The sequence below is a fragment of the Bos indicus x Bos taurus genome, chromosome 13 (genome assembly GCF_003369695.1).
Source record: "Bos indicus x Bos taurus breed Angus x Brahman F1 hybrid chromosome 13, Bos_hybrid_MaternalHap_v2.0, whole genome shotgun sequence".
In the NCBI taxonomy this organism is placed as follows: Eukaryota; Metazoa; Chordata; class Mammalia; order Artiodactyla; family Bovidae; genus Bos; species Bos indicus x Bos taurus.
Genome location: NC_040088.1, coordinates 12,520,178 through 12,542,996, shown reverse-complemented (window position 1 = coordinate 12,542,996; position 22,819 = coordinate 12,520,178). Strand labels below are relative to the sequence as shown.

At 40.5% G+C, this 22,819-nt stretch overlaps 1 protein-coding gene across 10 annotated transcripts in view; it reads right to left on the bottom strand.

Moving 5' to 3' along the window:
- PTPRT (protein tyrosine phosphatase, receptor type T) overlaps window positions 1–22,819 on the bottom strand; it is a 1,160,479-nt gene that overhangs the window by 236,924 nt on the left and 900,736 nt on the right. For all 10 annotated transcript variants that reach the window (XM_027558515.1, XM_027558516.1, XM_027558518.1 and 7 more), the window contains exon 12: window positions 10,085–10,358. In XM_027558515.1, coding sequence (XP_027414316.1) covers window positions 10,085–10,358 — 274 coding nt within the window. The remainder of the gene's footprint in view (window positions 1–10,084; window positions 10,359–22,819) is intronic.

The window sequence follows — 22,819 nt, the reverse complement described above, 5'->3', positions numbered from 1 at the left end:
TTAGGCTGCCATTTCCATGAACCTTTGGGGGATGGGTGTCTGGAACATTGAAGCCTTGATTCAGACTGACAAGATTATCAGCTGTCAACATTTGAGTAACCTTCATTTCCTTATCCAAATGAGTTTAAAATATTGCATTGAAAAGAAAATGTTCTTGGTCCCTCAGCTCTCATACCATGATAATAAAATCTGTAGGAACTGTAAGTGAGTGAAATAATAAATTAGCAACCTGGGAGAGCTCATCTTGGTATTTGTACAAGGTGACACTTGGGGAATTTCTCTCCATGTGGAAAGAGAAGTCTGAGACCTAACAGGGCTTCAACAGAAATTCAGAGCTTTCTAGAGCAAGTGATAAGACTCAAAGGGTTGAATGGAGACCTGGAGGGAGACATGCCCAAGGGGTTTGGTGATCCCCAGGAGAGAGAATCCAGTGAGGACTGGGAAGGAGGCCTGGGCAGGTAGATGGGGCATGGAACCCAGCCTCTGGGGACAGATAAGAACTAGGCAGGGACGTTTAGCAGACCAAAGCTTTCCAAAGTGGTTACAGAAAGATGTGATGATAATCCTGGATTCCTAATGTTCATTTTTCAGTTCTCCTTCCCATTTTTCACAGAGCTAATAAAATCCAGAAATATGTTCCTGACATAGGACTATGGCAATGGAGTCTGAAAAAGGATATATGGAGGCCTTTGATTCACAGTTTTTTGCTACATTGGCTCAGCCACTGATGGTTAGGAGAGATCTAAGGTTTTCAGATGCCTCTCAAACACACTGCATGGTAGACTTTGAAGAACCATGGTCTTTTAAAGTGGAACAGTCTGTTGGACTCTGTGGGAGAGGGAGAGGGTAGGATGATTTGGGAGAATGGCATTGAAACATGTATAATATCATATAAGAAACGAATCGCCAGTCCAGGTTTGATGCAGGATACAGGATGCTTGGGGCTGGTGCACTGGGATGACCCAGAGGGATGGTACGGGGATGGAGGTGGGAGGAGGGTTCAGGATGGGGAACACATGTACACCCGTGGCAGATTCATGTTGACACATGGCAAAACCAATACAATATTGTAAAGTAATTAGCCTCCAATTAAAATAAATTTATATTAAAACAACAATAATAAAGTGGAACAATGTCACAGGGCATGCTAGACATTTCTTGACCATATCCCCATGGAGGTAAACAGAAAGTTGTTAGCAAAATTCTTCCATCTGTGTGAAGTAACTGAGATACTATGAGATTTCATGATGCTTCTGGTGGTACAACCCATGCACTGATTTAAATGGAGTCACTTTGTGAGACCAAACAAGAGCCAGTGTACGTGAAAACATTTCACTAGTGTTTGGGATGCAGGAGGTGCTCAATAACAGCAAGTTCTCAGGCTCTGTGATAGAAACTGCACAGGTACTTCAAGAGTAAGTCTTGTCAATTATGAGAACTTGAAGGAAAAGCTTAGGGCACAAGGGGAAACGTGTTGGCCATAAGGGACATTTTCAAGCATCCCGGTCCTTCCTCTATGCACATAGCAGGAAGGCACTGCTTCATTCCTTTCTGAAGTTAAGCATGACCACATGACCAGTCTTGCCCATTGAAATGTGAACCTGCTGTGTATCATTCTGTGTGGAAATCAGTGCCTTAACTGCCACATTTTCCTTCTCTGCTTTGGTGATTGTGGAGGCACAGATCAAGGTAGACTTTCCATCATCTTGAGTCCTTGAGTAACTAGGATAGGCAGAACCCCTATGCTGACCCATTTTGAAAATGCAGAAGGAGGGGGAAGTTTTTTTTTTTTTGTCAATACACTGAGATTTCATGGTTGCTTGTTACTACAGCATAAATTGGTTTATCCTAACCAATACAGACTTCCTGGTGGCTTCTCATGGCTCAGATGGCAAAGAAACTGCCTGCAATGCAGAAGACCTGGGTTCAATTCCTGGGGTGGGAAGATCTCCTGGAGAAGGAAATGGCAACCTGCTCCAGTATTCTTGCTTAGAGAATTCCATGGACACAGGAGCCTGGCAGGTTACTACCCATGGGGTCACAAAGAGTTGGACATGATTGAGTGAATAACACTAACTAACCAACCAATATATGAGTTTTTTTTTACAAACTCCCTCATGGAATCTCTAAGACTCAAGCCATGTGACCTCCTGTGAGATCTTAACTCTAACCCATTCAAGTTTGGGATTTCCACATCTTCTCATTCTATGGTCCATCTGAGCTTTTTTTCATGTGACATGTGAACAGTCACTAGAGTAAAAACAGAATCAGGAGATGAGGTTGGGAGGGGCAAGATCATTCTCCAAAGACACAATCAACTATATCAAAAGATTCAACACAAACAAATGTTGGGCTTGGAATCATGTATGAAAAGTTAAACTAAGAAAATAAAGGTTGGGGTGGGCTGATAAAGCAATTGGGTCATGGGGAATTAAGGCAGTCAACAGCTGTAATGACGTGTAAAGACATGAAGTCCAATTCCTGAGGCCCTCCAGAGTTAGGAAGTGATTTGCTTCTGTGTGAAGTCTATGGGACAAATGGCGATGTATCAGGTGAAGGATGCTTCAACCCTCCTTTCCCTCAAGACAGGAGCATCAGGAAATCAGTGAAAAAGAGAGAGAGAATCAGAACTACAACAACGGTCATGGATGCATTATATGTATTGTCTCATTTACTCTCCCCACATTTGGGGGAGGTATATCATTAATCATATTATATATCTTGGGATGCTAAGAAACCAGCTCCAGTTCACACATCTGGGAACAACCATAACTCAAAGCTAAGCCTGTCTGCTGCCTGATCTTCTTTCTATCCCGTGCCTCACTAAAACCACCCATGTGCAAATATTGGCTTAACAGGGGGTGGACACAACTATAGTTTCTTCCAATTCATTCAGAGAGAGAATTTTTCCTAACCCAGCTCTACCTGGATCATCCCAACTATTATAATGTGATTATACTGCAAACACGAGGACTCATTCAGAATAGCATCTGCCTTCCAACTGCTCTCAAGAGTTCAGAAGCTGGAAGAGGAAATGAGACATAGAGAATGATCACCCTTCTACCTCCCACTTCTCTTATTTAGCTCACCATTTGGCAGAGGCATCATGCAGGTTAAATATGCCCCTGCATGATGAAAAGGATTAGCAAGGAAAGAGTCTTCTCTCTGCACAAATAGAACAGACACAACAGCACTGCCCCCAAAATGGGGGCTTCTGAAGGATATTTGCATGAATTTGCCACACTTGTTTTGCATTCAACCGTTAATTATGGTCCTTTCAGCTTCACAATCATGGCTAATGGTGGTGGGGATGCAGAGAACAGTGGATTCAGCAGACCTCATTCTGGGAAGAGTGGGAAAGAAACAATGTAAAACTGCACCCACCCGCTGTTTACAACTGAGACAGCTACTCTGGGGTACCATTTGGAAGATCTGGAGGAAATCGAGGCTGCCCAGGAGCCTGAAGCTTGGGAAATGAGACAGCTGGGCAAAGTATTACTGCTATGATGGAAGGAAGGTCCTTTATGGCTCATCTGTCTATGGGGAAAATAGCTCTGAGCCATCTCTCTCATGCTACACTGAATGGAAATTCAGACTTGACTCACACTTACTTGGTGCCTTTCAGTATTCGAGATCATTTCTCATTTAATCTTTGAAATGACTGTGTGAAGTGTGTATTGCGATTTCAATTTTATAAGTGAGGAAATCGAGACTCACAGACAACAAGAAACAGTTTGTACTCTCATCCATTCATCAAATGCTGACTGTTATACTATGTGTTAAATACTGTACTCAGTATGGAGAATTCAACAGCAAACAAGAGTTCCTACTTCCTGGAGCTCTAAGTTTAATGAGAGAGGCATGCACTGCAAACAAACAAACAAAAACAAGTGCAATTAAAAATACACACAGTGTTGTAAAGAACAGGTCAACAAATAGTGAGGGCTGATGTGGATGGTTCTTAGATAATATGGTTGGAAAGTTCCCAGAGAATATGACAATGAAGATGAGACCTGAAAACTGAAAAGGTCCTAGTTCTTCAAGGACTGAAGAAGAGAGTCTAGGATAAAATAACAGCCTGTGTGAGACCCCTGGAGTGAGAAAAATATCTTGGAATGTATGAGAAATAGTGTCTTAGAAAATGGTTCAAAGGAGGAAAGGTAGTTGAAATGTAGCAAGCACGGTTTAACTATATCCGGAGCGCAATGCCAGGTTCTGGGCATTTCTTTCATGGAGAGCATTGTAAAAAGGAGTCTGTCTATGAGAGAACAGAATAGATAAACAGAATGAAAGAGGTACAGAAATCATGCTGCTGCTGCTGCTAAGTCGCTTCAGTCGTGTCCGACTCTGTGTGACCCCATAGACGGAAGCCCACCAGGCTCCCCCACCCCTGGGATTCTCCAGGCAAGAACACTGGAGTGGGTTGCCATTTCCTTCTCCAATGCATGAAAATGAAAAGTGAAAATAAAGTCACTCAGTCATGTCTGACTCTTAGCGACCCCATGGACTACAGCCTACCAGGCTCCTCCATCCATGGGATTTTCCAGGCAAGAGTACTGGAGTGGGGAAATCATAGTATATGAGAAATAGAAGTAACTGCATATTAAATATCAATGCAGGATGGTCTGGGTGGACAGGGATTCTGATTAATACTGTCATATTTTCTCCAAAAGGCTGACATAGTAAAGAACAATTTGATTTGTTCAAATCAATACAAGTGTCCAAGACTACAGAGTTAAGGAGACAGAATTTGGCTTTATAGAAAGGAGAAAGTTCTAACTATTGTACTTGTTTAACAAAGGAAGCAACTTTTTCCTCCAAAGAATTGCAGTGGTCAAGCTGAGGCTATATAATGCCTTGCCAAGAACATTTTATTAGAGATTTCTGTGTTGGCTTCTGGTGTACATAAGATGACACTTCAAAATCATCCAATTCTAAAGTGCTATAGATTTGTAATGGTTGTACCCAAAACAAATGGTTACAATATGGCCTAATTCCTAAGACAGGTGCTGAAAGTTCAGCACCAAGGACAGTGCTTCAACAGCTGGGACTGCCCTTTGCTATTAATATTTATAAGAAAGCATAAATAGGCAAATGAGGTATTACTAATGTGATCAAAATTCCCAACCTAAGTGCCTGTAAACAATTCACACTTCATGAAAGTGGCTGAGAGGACTCTTGAGTACCTTGTCTCATAACGGACATAATACTTGGACTCTCCATAGAGTTTTTAGGACTGGACTGAATTATTCCACATTTATATAGTTCACTGTGGAGTTTACCAAGTGTCTTTACTCTCATCCTAATAATAGTTAAAAGTAAAGGAGTGACCTCCACATTTCTAAACCTAATAATCTGACATATTATTTTACTTCTCCATCCCTCCTCCCCTCCCCCTCCCTCCCTCTCTTCCCTACTAGAATATAACTGCTATGACGGTAGGGATTTATTCATCTGTCTGGCCTACTGCTTTATTCCAGGCGCTCAGAGACAAAAGTGCCTTTTGGCAGGGCACATATTGTGCTTGCTAGATGTTTACTTAGTTAATCAATCATATCTAATTAAATTAAAAGTCACACAGTTACTAGGGTTTTATGTGTAAGTAGTCTGACTGTAAAGGCTAAATATCAAGACACTCTGCTAAGCTGAAAAACTGTCTTTACTATTCATAGAATATATATATATTGTCCCTAAAATTCTCTTATCTTGTTCTGATGTTCTCACTGAAACTTTAGATGGAAATGGAAGCAATGAAATTGATTGATAGTAAATCATTCAACCTTGCCCACAACCATCCGGCAACAAATGGCCATTTCTGCTTTCCTTTAATTCATTTTAATGTAATATAACTTTGCCCTAACCTTTGTTTTTAATCTTCTAGAGATATAGATTTGCTGAATTCTGGTTTTTACTTGACTCAAGACATTTTACCCCTTCATGAAGAGAGCTAAGCATCACTTTAAAAAAACCAAATAGAGTGCTTCTGTTTTCTGGCTTGCTTTATAGTTACTGATTTTCATGTTTACTTATAGTTTCCTTTGTTTCTTCCCTTTTCTTTGTAGATTGCTGTTTTCTGGCTTTCTATGATAGATTGGAAGGCTGCCTTTATGTTTTAAAAAAGAATACTTAAAAAAAACCTTAGTATCAAAAATAAAGTAGTCATTATTTATTCCATCCTGTCCAAAGTGGGAAAATTAGCAGATTTTTATTTACATTCATCAATTCTTCAACTCTTTCTCAGTTTTTGTTGACACAAGAGTGAATTACAGCCCCAGATAACAGCTGTAAATTTTTTTTTATATCTTCTCTTTAAGTAATCGCTTTTTAATATTAACCTCTTTGCAATGTGTTTAGAACAATTATTTTAGCATTAATATGATATTTAGTTAGTTTCCAGGTTCACTGTGTGTCTTTTTATTTCATATTTCTCTCTTTGCAATTTCTTTATTTTGATTCATTGCTTGCTCAACTACTGTCTGTATGATTTTATAGAAGCAGGGCCAATGGGAGCCTCTGGATGGTGAGAATGTCTTTGTGATGTGTTTACACAAGAGCAACAACTTGGCTGATAAGAAATTTGCAGGTTATAACGTTTTCTTCTCAAAAATCCTCCAGGCTTAACTGCATTGTCTGCTCCCCTTTATGATATGGAGCAAGCTGAGGGACCAAGCAGAGACTTGTCAGACTGAGGATGACTTTCCCGTTCCTATGTCTCTTTCACCCAACTCTTTTCAGTAAAAGTTAATACTATGCAATAATTTGAAATGGTGCATAGTTTTTCTCTTGCTAGAAAGATACAATACTCTGAGTGCCCGGCTCCCACAGCTTTTCCCTCTCTGTTCCTGTGAGGCCGATTACACCCTCAAGACTCCTGGCATAAGCATCCACCCAATTCTACTCCTGCTCAGGCTTCACTGCAGCCAATCTTAGGTCTCAGATGAGGGTACACATGGTGTGGGATCAAAGGCATGAGTAACTAAATGATTGTGTTTATCTTGGAACCAGGAGTAGAAACTGCCTCTTAGATAGCTTCGGAGTGGGGTGACCTTTTCCCCTAAAGGCAAACCCTCATGTCTTGAAAAGGGGAGTCTAGGGCTTCCCTGGTGGCTCAGTGGTAAAGAATCCCCCTGTGAATGCAGGAGACACAGGTTCTATTTGTGGTCCAGGAAGATACCACATGTCTCAGAGCAACTAAGCCCATGTGCCACAACTACTGAGCCTTTGTTCTAGAGACCACGCATTGCAACACCTGAAGCCTGGCCGCCTAGAGCCAGTGCTCCACAGCAAGAGAAACTACCACAATGAGAAGCTCACACACTACAACTAGAGAGTAGCCCCTACTTGTCACAAGTAGAGAAAAAGCTCGTGCAGAAGACCCAGCACAGCCAAACTAGTTTTTTTTTTTAAAGGGGATCTATTGTATGACGTCTGGGGAGCAAGACTTCCAATATTCCTCCTATCTCATCTGCTGCTCTTCTAGGACCTACCATGCTCAGGTTGGAGAAATTGCTCCTGGGGTCCAGTTTCCTAGGTTCTGTAGACTTGGTCTGTTGTTGGGTTTTTAGGAGAATCTTGGGAGGAATGTGATAGCAGGTGACGTGAATGCAGCTATGATTCTGTTCCACAGCATGGAAACCCAACAGCACTTCTTGACATGTTGCCAAGAGCAGGGAAAGCCACTCTTTGTTAGGGCTGTGCTGAACCAAGAAACTGGCTAATATGGGATACAGAGATGGGCTCCCAGATGCTTCTGGCCATCGTGACTTCTTCCTCCTCAGTACATCAGAGCGTTGTATGAAGAGGCCAGATCACAGGTGCAAGGCAGTCTGGCAGCTTCTTTTTGTAGTTTTATACTCTCTGTGAGGAATGTTCCTTGAACCAGTAATGAATGCAGAAATGAAATACCAATTTGGAATCTATAAATGGTTATGTGGACATTTTAAATGTGAAGTAGTTTCTCAATCCAGGTTTCTCATAAAGTAACGACTGCCACTAACAGACTAGACTATCTTGGCCACCCAGCACCTACACAGGCTATTCTCTAAGAACTTCAACAACAAATTTTTCTTTTGTTTCAGGTTTTTCTACCCCAGTGAGCCTCTCACTTCTCCAGACACACTGTGGAACATGACACACACCAGATTCCCTTGTGATTATAGAAGCTCTTCGAGGGCACATACTACATAATCTTAATATGAACTACAGGGCTTAGCATATGTCACTGTTCATTATATATCTGCTGAATGAAATATGGCAACCTGGAATATGTCCATAAAAACATCATAGGCAGAAAATCTTGAGTATAAGAGGAACTAAAGATAGTTAGCTTGCAGAACATAAGACCAGATGGGTTTGTGTGTGTCTAGAGGAAAAGTGAACTGAAAAAAAATACCACCTAAGAAGGTGATTGCATTGGCTCTACTGGGACCTAAAAGTATGGATCAAGAGCAATGGGTAGAAGCGTTAATAAAAGATATACTTAAGTCAGTTAAAAAAAAAAAGCCCTCAGTCACAGCCCCCACAAATATCAGCAAGTTATCATATAAAAAAGTAAGGAATTTGTTACTGGAGTTATTCAAGAATAAGCACTGACATCGTCAATTAACAGATGCTTGAAAGGGTGTGGAAGAAAGGGAACCCTCCTATGTCGCTGATGGGAATGTAAATTGGTGCAGCTACTGTGTAGAATATTATGGAGGTTCCTTAAAAAAACTAAAAGTAGAGTTGCCATATGATCCAGCAACTCCACTCCTGGGCATATTTCCCGAGAAAACCTTAATCTGAAAAGATACATACATCCTAATGTTGACAGCAGCACATTACAATAGCCAAGACATGGAAGCAATCTAAATGTCCATGGACAGCTGAATGGATAAAGACGACGTGGGGCACACACAATGGAATACCACTCAGCCATGAAAAGAATGGAATAATGCCGTCTGCAGCGACGTGGACGGACCTACAGATTATCACACTAAGTGAAGCCAGTCAGGCAGAGAAAGACAAATACCATATAACACTTATATGTGGATTCTAAAAAAAATGATCAAATGAACTTATTTACAAAATAGAAACAGACCCACAGACGTAAAGAACACGCTTATGAACATACTTATGGTTACTAAAGGGGAAAAAGGGTAGCAGAAGGATAAATTACAAGTTTGGTATTAACATATAGAAACTATTACATAAAAGACCAATAAGTAAGAAGGTCCTACTATATAGCACAGGGAACTAGATTCAACATCCTGTAATAAACCATAATGCAAAAGAATATGAAAAATATATGTATATATAACTGAATATATATATATATAGATATGTTACTGAATCACTTTGCTGTATACAAGAAAATAACATGACACTGAAAATCAACTATACTTCATTTTTTTAACAAAGGAATAAACATTAACATCTGTTAACTGTGACACTGTTATGTTGACTGAAGCACTGTCTTGTATGTAGGGGAACGCAGGGAGATACTGGATGACCTTTCAGATTCTCTTCTGCCCTGTGATCTTGTGATGTTATGACTGACACCTCTTATTAACAACAGCAGCAAAGAAACAACTGACACAGAAAAGGTTATCTTATTTTTGGGAGAAAAATATTTTCTAATGTGACTAATAGGAATGAGAAAGGGGTTAGTAGTCACTGATTAACTAAAGTATGTATGCTTAGGGCATTCATAGAAATCACATTTATAGGTATTCTTTTATAGATGAGAAAATTAAGACTCAGATGTGAATATGATTTGCCCAAGTGAAACACCTTTCCATCCTCTAATTCAGCTGTCTGAGAACATTTTGTGTAAAGGGTCACAGAGTAAATACTTTAGGAGGCAAAGTAATCTCTGTTGCAACTACTCAAGTGTACTGCTGTAGCATCAGAGCAGCCATACACTATGAAAATGAGTAGGCATCACTGTATTAAAAAAAAACAACCCCCTCCACCCAACAAAAGGCTGATCTGGATGCTTTGATCCATGGGCCTTAATATGTCAACCTCTCTCTAAAGTGATGCTGCCTTCTCATTTAAGAATGGGAAAACAAGGCAAGAAATGGCCTCCAATGGCCATACTTACTCCGTTTGCTTTGCTGAGGGCCTGGAAGTAGATGCTGTAGCTTTTCAGAGGGGAAAGAGGAGGGTTCCAGTAGCCATTGTATGTCTTGTTGTCACCCACTGTAAATGGCTGGGTGACAGGCAGGTTGGCAGGCTTCAATTCGGCAGCAAAGTAGTGTAGGGAATCAAGGCTGGAAGCGTTCCTGTAGCTCACTGGCACTGAAAAGCACTCGATGATGTCAGCTGCCCTCCGTGACTTCTGAAGTCGCTCCTCCTTGACAACCAGCTGATAAACACTGAATAGGAAAGAGGAGAGGCAGATGAGCAACTCTGTGGAGGGATGAATTTGTTATTTACCATCATCACTTCTATGACTGAAACCTCCCTCCAGAGTTTCAGACTTCTAAACCTGCTGCTTTGCAGAAATAGATCTCCATTTAGATATTCCAAAGGGCTGGTTCACACTGGGTATGCCCAAAATGCAACTCAGTTTCAACCCCTACAAACCTGCATGTTCCTCCTCCTCCATTTCTTTCCTTAGTGAGGGGAGCACTGTTCATCAAGTGGCTAGATCTTGATTCTGGGGCCTCATCCTTATTTCCTACTTCCTCGGTTTTCACTCTGCTCCTCTAATCAGCGAGCTCTGTTGACTTGACATCAGCAATTTGCACCCGCCCTTCCCCTTTGTTCTCCTCCCTTTATATTGTAGAGGTGGGGCACTTCCCCATCTCTTAGCTGAACTCAGCAGGTCTCTTTGCCTCTAATTTATGTGATCAACTCACCAGTCAATCCACTGACCTCCCTAAACATAAACACTCACTCTTCAAGCACTTTCACAGGCTCTCCATTATCCGAATGAGACAATCTAGATTCCTCATCCTGGCACTTGGGGGCACTTTGTGTCTGGTTTGTAAACTACTTCTCAAAGAGTCTTATGGTAGGTAGGCCCCTGACTGCAGCTGCTCCAGAACCCCTGCTACTGCACAAACATCCTTTGGAAACTATCCCATGCCATCACCAACTGGTGCTTCCTCCACCTGCAGTGCCCTCTCATTCTACCTACTTCTGCCTGTGGAAGCCCTTCTCTGAAAGCTGAGCCTATCTTTCATCTCCTCCATGCAGCAGGTCGAGGTCTTCCAAATGTGAATGACTTTCCCCCTACTCAACTCTCCTACCACTGATTAATGGCTGTCTGCCTGGGACAGCAATAATGTGAGCTTGGAGCTGCTGTTTCTCTGGCTGGACAGTGACCTTTAAGACAGCGGCAGTTGTGGCTTAGTTATCTCCGCTTCACTCTCTCTCTGTCCACACACTGTTCAGCAGATTGCCTGATACCTGTGTGCTGATCAGTGAATACTTGTTCAAGTGGACCAAACTGAACTAAATTGAAAAGAAGCCCAAAACCCAATCTGATGAAATGTAGAAAACCAATTCAAGCGAAAGTGATTCCTCTAAGCTCCTGTCTAGTGATCGTGCACATTTCCTTCAACTTAGAAGGATGTAAGAAGCTGTTAATGTGTGAAGAGAGATGCCCAAGCCTTTATTAAACACCAACCATAAGCCAAATGTGTAGGCTAGGGAGAGAGGCAAATCATCTCTCCAGGGGTTAGTCAGCAACCCCACTGCCCCTTCCTCTCCACCAATCTGGTTACTGAGGACTCACTTGTCAATTCAACCAAACTCAGCAGCCAGACTAGAGATGAGGGTGCTGAGGCTGCGAGGCAGAATGCCCCATGAGTGTCAAACTGCAGCAAGAGTAGAGATCCAGACTCTCAATGCATAGTTCAGTATCCTTTCTTTTTCTCTACCTTCCTTCCTACTCCATAAGCCAACGAAACAAACAGAGGGCCTTGCAAGCATTTTGTGTGTTTGTTTTCCTCAGCGGCTGAAGTTGCACAGCTCCATCCCACCCCGCCTCGTCTGAAATCACAAAGGCTAGCAAAGGATATTTTTTGGGGGGTTAAACTGTGTTGTCAACATACGGTTTCCATACAATTGGGATTAATGTGCCAGAGCACAGCCAGCAGCCCCCTGAGGCCCACTGTGTCTGCAGCTTGTCCATTCAGAGGCAAATGTGCAATTGCAGCCGGAAAGCTGTAAACTATTTTGTCATATAAATCTTTCTGCCAGGAATCTAGCCTCTCTGAAAGATCTGGGAGCTCTGATTAAGGAGGAGGAAGGGGAGAAAGAGTCACGCGAAATGTGCAACCTTCCTTCCCTTGGCACACATGCTTTAAAGGACGAGGTCGGGGAAAGAATCAAGAGAGTGGGCGTTATTTGTGTTTCTGTGCTATCTTCACTCTCATCATAATTCTCTTGAAAACATATTTATTGAAGCTCTTTTCGGCATGCTGGGGATAATTAAATCACACCTAAATGAGAACACCTCCCGCAATCATACCTCTAGGGTTGGAATAAACTATTCAGGATTATTTGTAAAGAGAAAGGATTTTATTTTTTAAGTAGAAAATCCCGGGGAGTATGAGCAAGAGTACTGGAGTGGGTTGCCATTGCCTTCTCCGATGAGAGAATAACGTATTCTTATTCTATGCTCACCTCACAACATTTACTCATGTTTCCCCTCCTGCGACACCTTCTCTATTTCTCTCAATGAGAAGGTGGACATTGATAACCATATTTTCTTCATAATTTTTTTTAAGGGTCTCTTCTTATAGGACCTGAAACCTGGGCTGTAGCTTCATCTCAACACATAATGCCAAGGCTCATCTGCACCTCTTTTCATCTCCTCACCTTTAATGTCCATCATTCATCCTCTTTCTAATGTGACTGACAACCCTCACCCCTCTCCTTCCTTGACTTTTCAGACCCAGGCTCGCTGGAAACTTCTGTATCTTAGTTTCAATGTCTCCTGAGACAAGACACCTCTACTCTGGTCCCAGATCCAAGACCCCAGCTCTTAGAGGAGTTGTCTTAGATGCCTTTAAAAGCAAAACCTGTAGGCACCTCTGCAAGCTTTGGAGAAGCTGGACCTAATGCCTCTTCTGCTGTTCAGACTGATAGGTTAGATGATGACTCATGCTTCTCTGACCACTCACCACTGAGGGTACCAACATCCTTTCAGACCATGACCCCATCACAGACATATCCTGTGATGCCCTTTCTCTACCCGGGGAAGAGGCTTCTAGTCAGAGGCTGAATCCATCCATGGTCAGTTGATTTCTGACAAAAATTCCAAGACAATTTGACGATAGAGGAATAATCTTTTAAGCAAATGACGCTGGGTCAACTGACTATCCACACGCAAGAATCTAAACTTAAATTCACATTAGACATTTCTCTGTACAGCAGTAATTAACACAACATAATAATCTATACAATAAAAAACCCTGTTCACAAAAAATAAAAATTAAAAAAAATAAGTTCACATTATACACAAAAACAGAGAGAACACATCATAACCCTAACTGTCAAAGCTAAAGTTATAAATTCTCTAGGAGAAAACATAGGAGAAAATTTTCATGACCTTGGATTATGGAAAGGGTGTGTGAGTACACCACCAAAAGTATGATCTGCTAATGGAGGGAGGGAAAGATCAATTCGATATCATCAGATTTTTAAAAAATTGGTTTTAGAAGGTGCTATTCAACAAATGAAAAGGCAAGCTACACACTGAGAGAAAATATTTGTAAACTGTATGTATGATGCTCTCATCCAACATACATAATGATCCATTAATAGTGAATAATAAAAACACAAATTACCCAAATTAAAAGTTGGCAAAATATTTGACTAGACATTTCACTAAAGATAACATACAAGTAGTTTATAAACTCATGGAAAAGATGGTCAATTTAAAGAGCTGTGACTGAGATGGTGGAGCAGGAAGACCCAGAGCTAAAGATCCTCCCATGGGTATGCCAAAATTACCACTACTTACAGAGCAGCTATGGATGAAAATGACCTGAAGACTAGCAGACAATATTTTCCAAAACTGAAGATATAAGAAAGAAACCAAATTTATATGCGGAATCTAGAAAGCAAACCATTCAATATTACAGTAATATCAGAGTAATCCAAGTCTATGCCCTAACCACTAATTCTGAAGAAGCTGAAGTTGAACAGTACTATGAAGACCTACAAGACCTTCTAGAACTAACACCAAAAAAAGATATCCTTTTTATCATAGGAAACTGGAATGCAAAAGTAGGAAGTCAAGAGATACCTAGATACCTGGAATAACAGGCAAATTTGGCCTTGGAGTACAATATGAAGCAGGGCAAAGGTTAACAGAGTTTTGCCAAGAGAAAACACTGGTCATAGCAAACACCCTCTTCCAACAACACAGGAAACAATGACTTTACACATACAGATGGTCAACACTGAAATCAGATTGATTATATTCTTTGCAGCTAAAGATGGAGACGCTCTATACAATCAGCAAAAACAAGACGGGGAGCTGACTGTGGCTCAGATCATTAACTCCTTATTGCAAAATTCAGACCTAAGTTGAAGAAAGTAGGGACAACCACTAGACCATTCAAGTATGACCTAAATCAAATTCCTTATGATTATACATTGGAAGTGACAAATAGATTCAAGGGATTAGATCTGATAGACTGAGTGCCTGAAGAACTATGGACAGAGATTCGTGACATTGTACAGGAGACAGGGATCAAAACCATCCCCAAGAAAAGAAATGGAAAAAACACAAAATCATTGTCTGGGGAGGACTTACAAATAGCTGAGAAAAAAAAAAAAGAGAAGTGAAAGGCAAAGGAGAAAAGGAAAGATATATCCATCTGAATGCAGAGTTCCAAAGAATAGCAAGGAGAGATAAGAAAGCCTTCCTCAGTGATCAATGCAAAGAAATAGAGGAAAACAACACAATGGGGAAGACTAGAGATCTCTTCAAGAAAATTAGAAATACCAAGGGAACATTTCGGCAAAGATGGGCACAATAAAGGACAGAAATTGTACGGACCGAACAGAAGCAGAAGATATTAAGAAGAGATGGCAAGAATACACAGAAGAACTATACAAAAATTATCTTAATGACCCAATAATCATAATGGTGTAATCACTAACCTAGAGCCAGACATCCTGGAATCCGAAGTTAAGTGGGCCTTAGAAAGTTATCACTATGAACAAAGCTAGTGGAGGTGATGGAATCCTATCCACTGGGATTTGAGCTATTTCAAATTCTAAAAAGCGATGCTGTCAAAGTGCTTCACTCAATATGCCAGCCAATTTGGAAAACTTAGCAGTGGCCACAGAGCTGAAAAAGGTCAGTTTTCATTCCAGTCCCAAAGAAAGGCAATGCCAAATTGTACCCATCTCACACACTAGGAAAGCAATGCCCCAAATTCTCCAAGCTAGGCTTCAATAGTACATGAATTGAGAACCCAGATATTCAAGATGGATTTAGAAAAGACAGAGGAACCAGAGATCAAATTGCCAACATCCACTGGATCATAGAAAAAGCAAGAGAATTCCAGGAAAACAGCTACTTCTAATTCATGGACTATGCTAATGACTTTGACTGTGTGGATCACAACAAACTGTGGAAAATTCTTCAAGGGATGGAAATACCAGATCACCTTACCTGCCTCCTGAGAAATCAGGATTCAGCTCAAGAAGCAACAGTTAGAACCAGACATTGAACAACAGACTGGTTCAAAATTGGGAAAGGAGTACATCAAGGCTATATATTGTCACCGTGCTTATTTAACTTATATGCAGAGTACATCATGAGAAATGCCAGACTGGATGAAGCACAAGCTGGAATCAAGATTGCCGGGAGAAATATCAATAACCTCGGATATGCAGATGAAACCACTCTTATGCCACAAAGTGAAGAGGAACTAAAGAGCTCTTTATGAAAGTGAAAGAGGAGTGTGAAAAAGCTGAATTAAAACTCAACATTCAGAAAACCAAGATCATGGCATCCAGTCCCATCACTTCATGGCAAATAGATGGGGAAACAATGGTAACAGTGAGACACTATTTTGGGGGGCTCCAAAATCACTGCTGATGCTGACTGCAGCCATGAAATTAAAAGACAACTGCTTCTTGGAAGAAAAGCTATGACAAGCCCAGACAACATACTAAAAAGCAGAGACATTACTTTGCTGACAAAGGTCCATCTAGTCAAAGCTATGGTTTTTCCAGTAGTCATGTATGGATGTGAGAGTTGGAGTATAAAGAAAACTGAGCATTGAAGAATTGATGCTTTTGAACTGCGGTGTTGGAGAAGACTCTTGAGAGTCCCTTGGACTGCAAGAAGATCCAACCAGTCCATTCTGAAGGAAATCAGTCTGAATATTCATTGGGAAGACTGATGCTGAAGCTGAAACTTCAATACTTTGGCCACCTGATGTGAAGAGCTGACTCACTGGAAAAGACCCTGATGCTGGGAAAGACAGAAGGCAGGAGCAGAAGGGGACGACAGAGGATGAGATGGTTGGATGGCATCACTGACTCGATGGACATGAGTATGAGCAAGTTCTGGGAGTTGGAGATGGTCAGGGAAGCCTGGCGTGCTGCATCTATGGGGTCGCAGAGAATAGGGCACAACTGAGAGATTAGTAATACAATCTGAGAAAGTAATACAAACAAATGTAATATATGCAAAACTGAAACAAATTCACACACTAAACCAACTAGTGCTTACCAAAGCAGAGAGGTAAGATGGCGGGGGCGGGGGGGGGTAGATATTATGGCTATGGGATAAAGAGATACGAACTACTATGTATAAAGTAGATACACAATACAGTTTGTGTATTTTATAAATAGATAAACTGTATTTCACAGGGAATTATAGCCATTATCTTGTACTGACTATGCGGTACACCTAAAACTAATATAATATTGTAACTCAACTATACTTCAATAAAAATAAAAACAATAAAAACAAAGAAACACAAAAGAAAAAACAACAACAATTAACCATAATAGAATGGCTATCAGTAAAAAGGCAGACAATTGCAAGTGTTGACAAACGTACTGGAAAACTGCAACTTTCATACATTGCTATGTGAAAGTCAAACGGTGCAGTCACTATGGAAAGCAGTTGAGAAGTTCCTTAAAAAGATAGAACTGCCTTATGATCCAGCAATCCCACTGCTGGGCATACACACTGAGGAAACCAGAAGGGAAAGAGACACGTGTACCCCAATGTTCATCGCAGCACTGTTTATAATAGCCAGGACATGGAAGCAACCTAGATGTCCATCAGCAGATGAATGGATAAGAAAGCTGTGGTACATATACACAATGGAGTATTACTCAGCCATTAAAAAGAATACATTTGAATCAGTTCTAATGAGGTGGATGAAACTGGAGCCTATTATACAGAGTGAAGTAAGCCAGAAGGAAAAACACCAATACAGTATACTAACGCATATATATGGAATTTAGAAAGATGGTAACAATAACCTTGTGTACGAGACAGCAAAAGAGACACTGATGTATAGATCAGTCTTATGGACTCTGTGGGAGAGGGAGAGGGTGGGAAGATTTGGGAGAATGGCATTGAAACATGTAAAATATCATGTAAGAAACAAGTTGCCAGTCCAGGTTCGATGCACGATACTGGATGCCTGGGGCTAGTGCACTGGGACGACCCAGAGGGATGGTATGGGGAGGGAGGAGGGAAGAGGGTTCAGGATGGGGAACAACATGTATACCTGTGGCGGATTCATTTTGATATTTGGCAAAACTAATACAATTATGTAAAGTTTAAAAATAAAATTAAAAAAAAAAAAAAAGGTAGACACAGAGCTACCATTCACCACGCTATTCCATTTCTAGATCTCAACCTAAGTGTGTGTATATAAAAACATATACAAATATTAATAGCACTATTCATAATAGCCAAAAATTAAAACAATCTAAACAACTAAAGAAATCATATGTGATATATTCATCTAATGAAACATTATTCAACAATAAAAGAAACAACTTACTGATATACTCTACAATATGGCTGAAGGTCAAAAACGTTATGCTAAATGAGGGAAGCCAGATGAAAAGGACTGTATTATATGACTCTATTCATATGAAATGTCAAGAAAATGCAAATTTATAGAGACATTACTCAGACTAGTATTTGCCTGGGACTGGAGGTGTGAACAGGAATCAACTGCACTTGGGCACAGGGTATTTTATGGTAGGATAAAAATGTTCTTAAGTGAGACTGTGGTGATGGTGGAACAACCCCACAAATTTACTGAAAATCATTGAATTGTACACTTAAAAATGAGTGAATTTTATGCTATGAAAATTATACCTCAATAAAGCTGTTAAAGAAATGAGGGAAATGGACTGAATAATCTTGGATGTCTTTCCACCTTCAAAAGAGTCTGTGCTTTAGCATTCAACTATGCACACATTTTAATACAAAAATGTGATGATAAACCTTTGCTGTTATTGTACAAGATGGGCTAAGAAACAAGTATGAGCGTTGTAATCCCCACAGAATCTAGCTTTCCAATTACATTCCCCACATTAAGGTCACTCGGAACTATGAAACTGAAATTTACAAGTATGTGTCTTAGTTAGCCAACCTTTACTTCTAGACTCTGGGAATATGTTTTTGCTCATGATTTGCTTAGTCACAACAGCCATCAGAGAAGAAATGGGGAGAGGAATACATTTTTAGTGTCAGAGTATGTGTGTGTGTGCATCCTTCCCTGACTTCTGACATCTGTGTGATCTACTGCCCATTCTGCCTTTCATGTATTTATTCATTTATGCATCAGATATTTATTGCATGACTACAGTGTAGAGGTCAAAATTGGAATGCAACATGGCTCCTGGGCACTGGGAGCTCAGAACTGAGATGGGGAGACATATTAACTGCTCAGTACAATTCAGTGAGGGGAGGACAGAAGGAGGAACTTGGTCAGGGAACGATTCTGAGAAGAGGGGTGCTTACAGGATAGTGGTGAGGCTTAAAGGAGATAATGCGTCTGCAGAGTTCTTTCTAAGAGTAAAGTGCTGTTTATAGAAGTTGGCTGGAGCCAACTGAACTGCTGCATGCATTATTATTACAGTGTTATCAAACCAGACCACAAAGATTTGCCTGGTTTTTCATTTGAACTCATCTCCTGTTACTGAATTGTACTTAATAAATTTAACAAAATTGGATTTTGAGTAAAAATTTAAAGGACTTAATATTGGGTTGGCAAAAAAGTGCATTCAGGTTTTTCTACAAGAGGTAAAGCAAAAACTTAAATTTTTGGCCAACCCATCATGTTGTGTAAAGGGGCTACAACAATTCAACTGAAGAGTTCACATTAAGTTTTAATTATTATCAAATGAAACCAAAAGAAATCTTAAAATAAGAAACCAGACAGCCTTCTGATGATGGCCAGAGTGACATGCCATATCTTCTTCTTTAATATTTAAAAGTATAACTAGCTTCAACTGAGCATGTATTTACTGGGGTGGAGAAATATTTCACATCAAAATACAGAAGACCTGGCCCTCACATATTTTCTGTTAATTATCAGTCCTCTCTCATTCACAATATGACACATAAGCAACTACCAGGGTTCTCATTGCAATATATATCCAGAATTTGACCCCTTCCATCATCTCCAAGTTATGACCCTACCAAGCCCCTATGATCTCTTGACTGGATTACTGCCAGAGCTTCCCAACTGGTCTTCCTGTTTCTAATCTTGCCTCCAGCAACCTCAAAATAGTGGCTGCAGTGACCCTTTAAAAACATGAGTAGGTCATGACACTCCTGTGCTCAAAGGCTCACTCACCTTGAGTGAGTGCTAGTGCCTCAGCTGCATCCAGCTCTTTGCAACCCCATGAACTGTAGCCCCCGAGGCTCCTCTATCCATGGAATTCTCCAGGCAAGAATACTGGAGTGGGTAGCCATTCCCTTTCCAAGGGATCTTCCTGACCTAGGAATCAAACCCAGGTCTCCTGCATTGCAGGCAGATTCTTTACCACCTGAGCCACCAGGGAAGCCTTACTTAGAGGAAAAGGCAGTACCTTTATAATGTCTCCAAAGCCCTCTTATGAGAGGTCTTTGCTATTCCTTGAACACCTCTCGGCATGTCCTCATCTCAAGGCCTTCGATTTGCTACCCTTGATGCCTGAAATGCTCTACCCTCAGATATATGCAACTCTTGGAAGGTTTGCTTCTTCACTTCTGCCAGTGAAATCATACATGATCACTGTATTTAAAACAGCAACCCTGGGGATTCCCAGATGGTCCAGTGGCTAAGACTCTATGCTCCCAGTGCAGGGAGCCTGGGTTCTATCCCTGGCCTGGGAGCTAGATCCCACATGCCACAACTGAAGATCTCATGTGCCACAACTAAGACTTGGCACAAATAAATAAATATAAAAAATAAAATAGCAACTCCAACCACACTATACCTCATTAAACTTCCCTGCTTAATTTTTCTCAGTATCATTTATCATCATCATGCCTGCTCTCTGTGTGTGTGTATGCATCTAGCAGGTTAAGTCATTTAAAGAAAGGACTATAAGCACTGCAAATGTCAACCTTCCTTGAGTAAAAAGCAACTGGATAGATATGAGGCCAGTTAGCTGATATTTAGATAGATGGCCATGCTTTAGTGACCTTTATTGCACTAAAAAAGCAAGGTTGAGGTTTTAGTTCTAGCTTTACCACTCACTAGCTCTGTCTGACATGCCGAGCAAATCATTTCACCTCTAGGACTTGTATCTAAAATGGGGTAATTCTGGCCAATGCAATAAGACACCAAACAGAAGAGATGCACATTTTAGAGAGGAAAGCAATTTATCATCATTTGTAGATAATATGACTGTGACCTAATATATTGAAGAGAATCAAGTGAAAGACTTTTAAAATTAATAAAAGGATTCAGTAAAGTGGTTTGATAGAAGATAGAGATAAATAAACTGTACACCATGAAAAACAAGCTAGAAGACTTAAGGGAAAAAAACCCTTTCAGAAGTCCTTTAAAAAACAGCTAAGGATAACACAAATAATGGTTGATTCATGTTGCTATATGACAGAAATCAAGCCAATATTGTAAACCAATCAATTAAAAATAAACAAAATATTTTTAAAAAAGAAAGAAATATACAGACCTGACAAGAGAAGGGGAAAAGAAAAACAACCTCAACCAAGTGATACAAAAGAATATCTCTAGTCTCCAGCACAGGGCTTGGCAGAGTGGGTGTTAAATTATTGTGCAGAACTAAAGATGAATAAATGGACAGAAATGCTTAAGTCCTGGATGAAAGCACCACATATTGTTAAGAGTCAATTATTGCCCAATTGATATTTTCTTTCTTTGGGAAAAAGTAAATAGTATAAAATATGAGGTCAGTTAGGTGACAATTTGAAGCCCTGAAGATATAGATCACCTCAATTTTGAAATCTTAACAATATCAATGGGATTATTTTGGTTTCTTTGTTGAGAATAGGAAATATAGTCAAGAACCCATTTTTAAACAAAGGAATATGAGTGAAAAATCACTACTAGATAATAGCCCATATTATGGGCATATTCAGAGAAGGCAATGGCACCCCACTCCAGTACTCTTGCCTGGAAAATCCCATGGACAGAGGAGCCTGGTGCACTGCAGTCCATGGGGTTCCTAAGAGTTGGACAGGACTGAGTGAATTCACTTTCACTTTTCATTTTCATGCACTGGAGAAGGAAGGAAATGGCAACACACTCCAGTATTCTTGCCTGGAGAATCCCAGGGACGGCGGAGCCTGGTGGGCTGCCGTCTACAGGGTCGCACAGAGTTGGACACGACTGAAGTGACTTAGCAGCATGGGCATATTTGATAACTATTTAATTATCAAAATAATTAAACGATGGGTACTGGAGTATGATCAAAAGAAAATGGAAGAGGGGTGTGTGTGTGTGTGAATTTTATTTATAGAAACAGAAGCAATGCAAGTCAATGGGAAAGAGAAAATTTTATCAATAAACAGTGTTGGGAAAATTCCATAATTATGAGAAAAAAACTCCATATTTAAGGCTTCATCATACATGAAACAGAGAAGGCAATGGCACCACACTCTAGTACTCTTGCCTGGAAAATCCCATGGACGGAGGAGCCTGGAAGGCTGCAGTCCATGGGATCACTGGGGGTCAGACAGGACTGAGCGACTTCACTTTCACTTTCACTTTCATGCATTGGAGAAGGAAATGGCAACCCACTCCAGTGTTCTTGCCTGGAGAATCCCAGGGACGGGGGAGCCTGGTGGGCTGCCGTCTACGGGGTCGCACAGAGTCAGACACGACTGAAGCGACTTAGCAGTAGCATACGTGAAAAACTACATTATATTTGAGTGGCTCAAAATTTGTTTATTTAAAAATTTCAGGATGGCCATGGCAGTCCAATGCAACATGTGATTCTTAACTGGATACCGGACTTGCAATTTCCTGAGGGTGATGACTCTACTGTGGATATGGAGAAGACTGACTTTTTCTGAGGATATACAAACTAGAGCCTTTGAAGAGTCATTAAATTACTACAGCTAACTGAGCAAGGATTTGAAGAGATCAGAAAAAGGGACACAAAGTAAACTGACAAAATGTTCACAACGGGTGAATCCAGGGGAAGGATACAGGGATGCTTATTGTGCCAGGCTTGTAACAGTCGAGATTTGAGAAAAAAATAATCTTGAGTTGAAAAAAGTCTTTTTAAGCCTAACAACAGAACAATTCACAAAAGAGAAAAGGAAAAAGCTCTGTATGTGTACATTTGAAATGTCTGACTATATGAATAAAAAATTAAAAAAAACAACAGGAATTCTACTTTCAGA